This window comes from Pogona vitticeps, chromosome 12, assembly GCF_051106095.1.
Source record: "Pogona vitticeps strain Pit_001003342236 chromosome 12, PviZW2.1, whole genome shotgun sequence".
NCBI lineage: Eukaryota > Metazoa > Chordata > Lepidosauria > Squamata > Agamidae > Pogona > Pogona vitticeps.
In genome coordinates this window covers 19952705-19963222 of record NC_135794.1, presented here as the reverse complement: position 1 = coordinate 19963222, position 10518 = coordinate 19952705, and the positions used below count along the sequence as shown (strand labels likewise).

General features: G+C 44.7%; 1 protein-coding gene and 1 long non-coding RNA gene across 3 annotated transcripts; one reads left to right on the top strand and one right to left on the bottom strand.

Moving 5' to 3' along the window:
• Nucleotide 1: 1 nt before the first annotated feature.
• On the top strand, nt 2-6762 carry LYSMD4 (LysM domain containing 4). 2 transcript variants are annotated; one of them, XM_020781757.3, is made up of 3 exons: nt 2-137; nt 3470-3757; nt 5609-6762. In XM_020781757.3, exons 2-3 carry the CDS (start codon nt 3485-3487, stop codon nt 6188-6190), a joined length of 855 nt encoding a protein of 284 aa, XP_020637416.3. In that variant the 5' UTR covers nt 2-137; nt 3470-3484; the 3' UTR covers nt 6191-6762. The 2 variants fall into 2 exon arrangements, with proteins under 2 accessions (XP_020637416.3, XP_072837779.2); XM_072981678.2 differs by lacking the exon at nt 2-137 and adding an exon at nt 262-412.
• On the bottom strand, nt 1426-5666 carry LOC144584633 (uncharacterized). Its single transcript, XR_013539010.1, has 2 exons — nt 5573-5666; nt 1426-2325 (listed from the first exon to the last, which is right to left on the bottom strand). It is a non-coding gene; the product is annotated as an uncharacterized LOC144584633 (long non-coding RNA).
• Nucleotides 6763-10518: the final 3756 nt, after the last annotated feature.

Sequence of the window (10518 nt, the reverse complement as noted above, 5' to 3'; positions counted from 1 at the left end):
GGCTCTCCCCGGCGATTGGTTAGGACGCGGCGCTTGCCCGGGCATCGCGGGGCCTCCCGACCAATCGCGAGGAGGGCAAGCGAGTAGCGAGAGCGGCTGAGCCCGATTGCAAAGAGAAGGGAGAGGCGCGGGTGGCGGTGAGTCGGGGGCTGAACGGCGCAGGGGCGAGGCGGTGGGGGGATCTTTGGAAACCTTTCTTCCCCCGCGTTTTCGGGCGGCTCCCTTGTTTGTAGACTTTGCACGGGGGGGGGGGGGGAAGGAAAGGAAGGAGCGCGGCGGGGGCGGTGGAATGGGCGGAAGCGCTCCCTTCCCCGGTTATGGGGGTTGGAAACGTTGGTCGTTCCGCTCCTGGGGTGCAAAGAAAAGTATTTAGGGGCCGCGAGGAGGAGGCGTCAAGTCGTTTGCTGCCGGGGTGAGGCTTTTTAGTGAAGGTTGGCTTGGAACAGACTTGACTCCTGCCGCCCATCGGGGAGGTGGGGTGGGGTGGGGTGGGGTGGGGGGGTTTGCCCTGTGGCTTGATGACGCCCGGATCTCCCAGCACAGTTGAGACAGGGCTGTGGCCGATCCCGATCCCAAACCGCCCCCCCCCCCGAGGTAGCTGCTGGGAAAGGTGTCACTTCAGTGCACCACCCAGTCCGGTCAACGGTTGAGTTTTAGCCAAGACCGTGGGTGGGCCCCTGGCCAGCCTGGGCTGGTGGAACCGACTAGTTGGACTGCCCAGAAGAGGGAGAGAGAGGCATTGGGGAGACTGGCAGACCGACGGCCAGTTGATGGGAAGGGGGGGGGTTGGCTTCGTGCTTCTTAACTTCCTACTCCTATCTATCCTGCTGGCAAAAAGGATCCTGGATTCTGCGAACTTTGCTTTGATTCCAGCAGGGCAGTTCTTGTTTGCTTTAGCACACCGGGGGGGGGGGGGGTGGTTAGGGTGTATTTAGGCAGAGGCCAGAACAGGTTTCGATGGCCTAGCCCAGGGAGGTCGAGGTTTCAGGTCTGCAGGGGTGGAAGGCAGAGAACCACGCCTGCCAAAAGAACCTTTGACCTGCCAAGGGATGGATGCAACCTTGGATTCCTTACAGCTTTCTCTGTATGTCTCCATGATAACACACTGCAGGCGAGCCAAAAACAAATCCATGTATTTGGCCAGGTCAGAAGGTTAAAGAAAGGGAGTCCTGGTAGAAGTCAGGTCACCTTTGAACGCAAAGCTCTGTTCCTGCCATCTCAGTTGCATAAGCCAATTTGTTGATGTGAGATAGGGTGGGAGTTGCCAGGAAAGAGTCGTGGCCATGTAGTGTCCGTGGAGAAATCAGGAAGACTTAAGGGAGGGCTAGGGAAGAATTGGTTGGACAGGGTCATCGAAGCGACCAACATGACTTTGACCCAGCTCCAGGGGCGGTGGAAGGCAGGAGGGCCTGGCGTGCTCTGGTCCATGGGGTCGCCAAGAGTTGGACACGACTAAACAACAACAACAGGAGCCTCGTGGCGCAGTGTTTAAAACGCTGTACTGCAGCTAAAACTGTGCTCACGACCTGGGGTTCAAATCAAGGTTGACTCAGCCTTCCATCCTTCCGAGGTCGGTAAAATGAGTACCCAGCTTGCTGGGGGGCCAATGTGTAGCCTGTATAATTAAAATTGTAAAACCGCCCGGAGAGTGCTTGTAGCGCTATGGGGCGGTATATAAGTCCAATAAATAAATAAATAAATAAAGAATCCTGCAAGAAATAGAGCTGCTGCCAGAGTTGGCAATACTGGTCTAAACAGACCAGTGGCCATGACTCAGAACAAGAACATCTTAGGTTCCTGCCTCTGACAGAATCTCATCACCACTCAGTCACAAAAACACAGGCCAGTAATTCATGAGCCTCACCTGTCCTGCAGGCATGTGGAGAAGATGGAAATGGCAAGAGTAACTAAGCCTGCTTACTCTGGCCACCTGAATGTAGGATCCAGGATAAAGAGGATATTTCTAAAACCCTTGCCTCTTGCAGCACAGTCCTGTTAAATGAACAACACACCGATATGGGAAGAGCTGGGTGAGATCGACCAGATGGGCGGGATATAAATGAAATAAATAAATAAATAAAATATAAATAAATAGATATAACCTCATGCCTTGTAAAGTGAATGGCAGTGGTGCACCAGAAGAATACCAGACTGAAAGGAGGAAAGAAAGAAAAGGAACTGCTATCTTAAACTCTTGCTTTCTGTGGCCAGATTTACTTGACAACAAGCAAAAGAAGCTTACCTGTAATAGATTTCCTCACAAGGAATTAGTCACTAAGCATTCACAGGATGTGTCAGCATCCTTCTTAGAATGGTTTGGCTTCCCTGTGAGAAAAAGGGGAACTTTTAAACCAGTTGAATACTGTTAACATATGTATGTGGAGAAGCTGTTTTGCTATAATAATTAAAGTATTGTAAGGAACCATAAAGTTAGGGGTGTGATGATTGTTTTGACTTGCAGCTTTCATATCAACCTTAGCTGGCATGGCCCATGGTGAGGAATTATGGGTCTTGCAGTTCAAAACATCTGGCTGGCAGACCCACCCACCAAAGGATCATTCTTCCAGCCTTACTGAAGTCAGATAATGCTTGTGGGCATTAAGTGTCCAGAAAGGTTGCCGGGGGGGGGGGGAAGGGAAGAGGGGTATTCATGGCATACCCTGCTTGTTTGCAATGGCTTAACTGCCAACTATGTTTGAAGGACAGAGTGAATGAAGGCCTGCATCTCTATTCCAGTAGCCTTCTGCATCATACATAAAGCTAAAGAGCTGTCAAATAAGATACTTCGTGCAACAGAAGTATTAAACCTGAAGGGGAAAAAAATTAAAAAGGCATGACAGTTGCAGCAAAATCTATAAAGAACAGCAGGGGTACAGACTAAGGCCCTATCCTGTGGCTTAATAATCATATAATCATTTTTGCATTGATTTGAAAGTATTAATGATGACATATAAAGCCCTAAACAGTTTATGACCTTGATATCTGGCGGAACGCCTCCTCCCCCAAATTACTCATTCTAGCCAGGAAGGGCAGCTGAGGGGCCTAACACTGGAGGAAGCCCAAAGAGAAAGAACAAGAAAGCGGGCCTTCTCGGCAGTGGCCCCTCAACTTTGGAGCAGTCTGCCCTCAGAGATCTGTCTGGCTCCCTCGCTGGGTGTTTTTAAGAGCCAACTTTAGACCTGACTTTTCAGATAGGCCTTCCCTCCTGTCGATACCTAACTTATTTTGCCATCTTCTAGTGTATTAATATTGTTGTTTTTTATTTTAATATTGTTGTTAGCCGCCCAGAGTAGGCTTCTGTCTAAATCGGCAGGATACAAATTAATTAAATAAATAAAATATTTAGTAGTCAAGCTCCTCCTGCCGAGCTTTTGAGCTAAGCTTTGCCTGCATTATCCAGGATTCCAGGGGTCATTCGGTTATATTATTCATTCTGTTCACCAATGCAAAATCTGGTTTTGTCTTGCAGAGGCTGTTGTAAAATATGAGACTAAATGAGGGGCTCGTCGGATCTTTCCAAGCTCCTACGACTGTCCGCAAATTCTCAAGCAGCCAAGTTTACTTGTTCCGAAGTGGACAGTCTGATTCAGATGAATCATCAGAGGAAGAACTCGATGTCATGGAACTACGAGCAAGGGGGAAAGAGATGCAGCGACGCAGTACTACTCGGGAGAAAGTTGGGGATGTGGTGCTGCTCGAACGAGAAGTCAGAAAAGATGACACTCTCAACAAGCTGGCCCTGCAGTATGGATGCAAAGTAAGAAGTGACTTCATTGGAAGGAAGCCGTTTGTTTCGACCTGCATCATTCACATAGATGGCTTCCCTTTTAGTGATGCAGTTATTAGAATTAATTCCTAGTCCCTTGTGTTGCAAGTCTAGGAACTGGTTTTCCGTTTGAGACCGAAAGCATCTGCTCCCAAACAAAGCAGGCAGAACTGGGAGTTTCCCCTGTGCTTATGTGCAGTCACCTAAATTATTGTGCTATTTAGGTAACAAGAATTATTCTTTAATTACCTGCCACTACAGAACCACTGGTGAAAAGTCTTTGAAATCAGGGGCGGGGGGAGGGATAGAATAAGAGTATTGTGTAACTTGAAGATCAGGATAGATCAGAATGGGAACAGCCTTGCTTGATCATGTAAACACAAGAAGCTACATACCAAGTCAGAATATTGGTGTATGATTTACTCGGAATTGCCACCCCAACTAGCATCATCTCTCTGGAATTTTGGACTTGAGTCTAACCAGCTTATTGTGGTGCAGTGAGATAGACATAATGGAGCTCTTGAACAAATTGAAAAATGTCCTGCCCCTGCAGGAGAGATTTATGAAGTTCTGCGTGGTTAGAGAAACTTTTCTCCTGTTCTTGTTATGAGGGAGCATGTTAACACAGTGACACCAACAATTCTGGCAAGGGTTACACAATGCACATGTCACTTAATGGAATGCTCAGTATGTAATGGATTGTACTTGGATTGTGGCTTTTGTTGTTGTTTTGAAGTTTAAAGCTAGCAACTAAGATAGCAAAATAGGAACCCTGTAATAGACACTATGCATAAAAAAGATAAGGCTGTTGCCTCTTTGCAGGCATTAATGACACTGTCTAGCAGCAACTAGAAATGAAGCTGAACTTGGGATCTGGTGTGAGGAGGACACACTCAATTGTGATTTTCCATTACAAAGATCATCTTCAGGCTTTTGTGCTCCCCACACCTCTGATGCAGCTTTACATGTTTTGGGCATTTAGTGTGCCCAAAACTTTTTGTAACACTGTGATTTAATATGTCCAAATGACACTCATATTTGAATATGGAGCAGGGCAGACTGTATTCTTCAATTCACACTTCTACAGATGAAAAACACATTGGAAAGCTTGTTGACAATTTATAGAGGAACAATTTATAGAAGAGCTTTCCAAAAGAAGATTTGAGGATTTAAATGTTATCAGAATCAATGAGTTCCGAGTTCCTTCCATTAACTCTTTACAGGAGTTAAACTGTCTAGATTATCAAGCCTGTAGCTAGAACTTATGATTTAGCTGGGTAGGCAAGAAATGCCCCATTTGTAAATATAAAACAACAAATAATTTTAATACATTATTAAAAGTGAAGTAAGTCCAGTGTTTTTTCCATTGTCCTGGCTAGACCACTAGTAGGCAGGTAATTTACTATTCAGTGGGTAAATGCACAGAATAGTGCCAGCCCAGTTTTTCCTTATCCAGTTGTATAAAATAGTTACATCTGACTATCCACATCAATTTCAAAGATGGCATAAAGCAGCAGCAATAATTAAAAACCTCAACAATTTACTGAACACTGGAGAAATTACCCTGTTGGCAATTGAAGAAAGTCAATGATGGCCATAGACAAATCAGCTAATAATAAGGAATTGTACAACGAGAAGCAAACTAGCCCTTTCACTAGCCAGGAAAGGAATATATTTCAAATAATGAACAATTGGGGGGGGGGGGGGGAGAACACTATTGAGATGATTTCCAGCCTCTTGTTTTTTTCTGTCTCAGAATGAAGCAAGGAACAGTTGTTTATTCACTGTATTTGTTCAGGTACTTACTCACAAAGCTGGTTTTTCCCTTTCTGAACTCTTCAGGTTGCAGATATCAAACGGATCAATAACTTTATCCGGGAGCAGGATTTGTATGCTCTGAAATCCATTAAAATTCCAGTCAAGGTCAATGGTGTGTTAACAGAAACCAACGAAGAACTGCTTTATCCCAAGGCTGCTGGTCTATCACCTGTTGAACTGCCTGGATTCAAAGATGAAGACAATAGCTTTTCCGATATTGAGCCCATTGATCAGTATTTCAGAGGGATTGACCAGAATATTGAGCAAGCCGCACAGGTGGAGGGCTCGCCTAACACAGATTATTGCATCGAAACGCTAAACTGGTCACCTCCTGAGCAGAAAGAAACCAGTAGTGGAGCAGACTGTGGGATCCAGTGGTGGAATGCGGTCTTTGTTATGCTCCTTGTAGGCATCATTCTGCCAGTGTTTTATATTGTCTACTTTAAAACCCCAGAGCTGCAAGTGGCTGCCAATTCATCCGCCATAACCATAAGTAGCTCATTGCACAGATTAGCCACGGAAGCCCCAGTTCGCTCGGATCAGGAAGAAAATGGGCCCCTTACCCAGGCTCCCCAGACCAGAACGTTAATCCCACCTGATGGATGAATCCATCTGTTGAAAGATGCAAGTGGGTAAGAGACAGCTCTGCTTCGGACAGATTTGCTCCGGACAAACAGACAACAGCTGCGTTGCTTGCAAGTGGCTGGAAATGAACTTGGGAAAAAAGGTCAAGGAAAATGAGGGGAAAACCAAGATGGGAACGCAAGCAGATGAATAGCAAAGGAAGAAGGCAAGGGGACGGCCCAGTTTTGACAGCAAAAAGGGTGTGCAAACCAAATTGTGCAAACACACCCTGACCCCTGGCCCTCATTTCTTTCTTCAGCTGCCATCAATTAATGGAAGTGTCCTCCATGGGGATTAGCGAGCCAGTGGAGAGAGAATTTGCTCACATTGCCCGTGAGCCAGTTTTGCTGTTCAGAATACTTATCCAATTCTCTCTCCCCGTCGGGCAGAGAACCAGGATTGAACCTCATCTGGCTCTCACTGCCTCCTTCAAGATTCTTGAAAACATGGTCCTTTTGAGAAACGGGATCTAACCTGATATCCAAAACCTGTTTTGTACATTTCTTGCCTCCCCCAGTTTAACTGCCAATTGATTAAAAGCCGTTTTATCAATATTTGCAAGTTTAAAGACTTCATTTCCATACCCAGCACCCTTTTTTTTCAAGCGTTCTTTTAAATTTGAAACAGAGTACCCGGCTGTTGTCATCCCCAGTTCTGTTTCTTCCTCCAGGTAGAAAGGCTTCCATCTCTTTCAGTAATAATTCTGCCCTTCTCTATAGGGATGGGGGCTGTTAAAATGGCCCCAACACTTAGTCCCCCCCAATAACAATCTGTGAGGTGGGTTCAAGCAGAGGGTATACAACTGCTTCAAAAAGCCCAAATCCCACACCTGATTCGACAAGTAAACTGGTTGTCCCCTGTCCTATTCTAACTAATTTAAGTTAATACAGACTCCTGAGTGACATGCAAAATGGGCAAATAAAGACGGGAAGCAATGGGCTGGCAGACAGTTTGCAATTTTGAGGAAAACAGGTAAGGCAGCTCCCCTGAATTTGGGAGAAGCTTATTGTTAGCTTTTCATCATTAGCTTAAGAGAAAATATCACATCACAATGTGAGGGGGGAAGCATGGCCCATATCTGCTTATCGTCACCTCACATGAGGTGAGGGAAGCCAGAGAAACTGTGCCTTCAAACCAAGATGGCTGCCTCAAGAGTTCATGGGGCTTCTGAGGAGACAAAGACAGGCAGCCCCTGAGAAAGAAGTGTCACGACTTCAGGGCTGGCTTCCTATGCCATCGCCTCACAGTTGCTTCTCATTCATGGCTGACTTTTCTAAAAACACCCTGCCACACACTCTTTCCCTCATGAATGCAGCCAGCCTGTGGCAAAAGACAAAATGGCGCCCCATCCATTCTACTGGCAAAAGTTGGCTGGACAACAGCAGAACATTTCCTGGCAGTGGCAGCTGGGAAGCTCTCTGCTGCCATGCCCGAGAGAAACCTGAGGGCGGCAGGCCCTCCTTATGGGGCACAAGCGAAACTGTCCGGCGCTCTGTCCTCTGAAGAGGAAGAAATGGTAGAAAGCGGTCGCCTCGTTCTGCACAAGAGTAGAATTGGCTCTGCTCCTGAATATCAGGGAGAGGATTCCTTCCCTACCATATACGCCCTGTGTAGGGACATCCACCCTCAAAGAGCGGGCACACTGTTAATCCTGCACGTCCAACAAGATTCCTGCAATGAGCCCATACTGTTTAAATGCCTCGCCATATGGCGGCTGTGAGTCAATACAGACCCACAGCAGCTTGATGCTCTTCATTTGCCCTTCACAGAGAATGAACTGCTGGGAAAGAGGGGAGAAAGGGGGACACGGGCTTCTAGCAATCCTCCCAAAAGTGTAACTCAATGCCCATGGAAACTGTCAAAGGTTCCCTGCAGTGAAAAACCCTGTACTCTCTCGGCTGCAAATCTTTCAAACATTAGACCGAGATATTCCCCCTTTAGCTCCATGCCAGAGGGCCAAGAAGGGTTTCCCTTGTCATCTCCTTTGTAACTAAACCCAGTTCACAACAACTACAACAAAATCTCATTTTGAACAGTATTGCAGAAAGTGAGGTGGAAAGGGCAGATCAAATGTATTTAGAAAACTCAAACGGATCCTAACACCTTTTCAACTAGTACAAAGTCACAAAGAAGTCAGGTTTAGGAGGCAAATTAGCAGCTGACAGAGAGACATTTAAGGAGAGTAAAGGAAAACAACTGTAACAGACAGCTGACTTTAAAAATCAGGAGCTACGCTGATTATGTTCCACCCAACTCACTCAACAGAGTCCATGAAACAATTCAGTCCAGAACTGTTGCCAGGAAGTAAAGCTATTCTATATACAACTTGATGAAGATGAGAGAGAGAAATGGAAAGGTGTATCTTAGTCAACTGAAACCTAGTAGTTTTCGGTACTGAAAAACAGCGTTTAAATCAAGCTTTGGAAAAGAATTACAGAACAGGGACGTCCAAGGCATATGGACATAGGAAGTGTGTATGTCTTAACATCAACTGCAGCTGTTAAACCATTCCCCAGAATATACCTATATATCTGTCACTTAAAAATAAAACAAAGTCTCCCCAAGTTTACATGACTCGTCTTCAGCTGGTATGTCAGGATGCAGAATTAGGCCACGCCACGTCCTCAGAGTGTTTTCTTTTAAAGTTTTCTTGTTTAAGTTGAGGAGCAGGAGGGTTCCGGTTCCGGTTTGGTGAGACAACATTGTTTGTTTGTGCTGCGTCCTCCGGTCTAATCTTTTAAAGTTTTCTTCAAACAATTATCCTGTTCAAGACAGCCTGTACTTATTAGTATTCTTGCTGTGCTTGACACCGAACTAAGAGACGGAAATAGATTTGAAAACAAACAATTTGTAAGCTAGACTTTGCGGTTTGTTGTGCATACCTTTGGTGATAGGACAAGTGTAATCAACCAAAATATAACTGCTGCTTTGGGAAGTTGACATCAACATCTGGGGACCGAAGCTGGCAACATTGTCTAAGTTCTCTGCTTAAAGAGCTTGTGTACACTCCTGCTATTCTAAGGACGGGCCGCCGCCGAGGCCTTGAAGTTTGGAAGAGAAGGTTCACCTGAGGCAGGGAACAAATGCTTTGTTGGATGGCAGTCCCTTTGTTCCCGCTTCCTCTACACTGCTCAACTGTTGATTAATCGGTGAGAACCTCCAAACCCACAGAAAGCCAGCTGAAGCGCCCCACTTTCTATAACTCTGATTGAAAAGCTTTGCAACTTCTGTATCAAGCAGGCACTCATTATCAAGTACTCACTATCAAGTAGAGATTCACGGAGTAAGAACGGCAGGTGCGGTAAGCCATTTGAGATTACTTCTCTGCCTTGAGAATGAAACTCCCTACAAACTTTGATACTTGTTGCCGCAAACTCTAAAGATAGCAAAAGTCTAAAGACATCTTTATTTTGCCTGTGGACGGTTGGGAGCTGAGACGGACATCCAGTTGTGGGCCTCTTAAGAACTCTAAAGAAAACTTGGGAGTGCCCGCTCAGTGTTTGTTCATACTTCTATTATTGTGTCCAAGTCTGCGGGAGCTCCTCAACAACCTAAAGTTTCAATTCTGGTTGATGGACTTATATATGAGTATTTTCTGGACTAGTCAAACAGAATTTGGAATTTGGAATTTTTTGCATTTATAGTTTTATAGTTCTTGTATTTTTATACTTTTATAGTTTTATATATGTATAGAATTCATCACAGTTTATTACTATCTTTCTTATTCTTTCCTATTATTTTATTATTTTTAATTATATTTTTAATTTAATTTTTAATTTAGTCTATTACAGCAATAATTTGATTTTATTGAATAATGGTTTTTACTAGACAGGGGTATAAAAAACATGGGATTTCCCCAGTACATGGCAGCTTTCTGGAAGAAAAGAAAGGGAGGAAAGTGAGTCAAAAGAAAATCACTAATTTCTTCTCTCCCAAAAATGAGGGCATTAAACACACAAATGAAACTTTAGATTGGTCAATTGAGAATAGGTGTACAATAATAGAATCAAACAAAGATGATCCTGGTCCTAACTTGGCAATGGAACTAGCATCTGCAGAAAATGCTTTGGACACCAGTGGGGTGGAGAAGAAAGGAAGAAAGGAGGTAGATGACTTTATATTAAAACAAATAGAGGAATTGACACAAGGAGGCACCCAAATAGAAAAAGGACCCCCACCAATAATAATAAAGACAAGTGACAAGTCTGATATCAGCACACTGTTCTGCTGGGTAAAAGATATCTTAGATGAGATGAAGTTAATTAAATCATTCCTCTTCGAATCTCATAATTTACTAACTACACTAACCA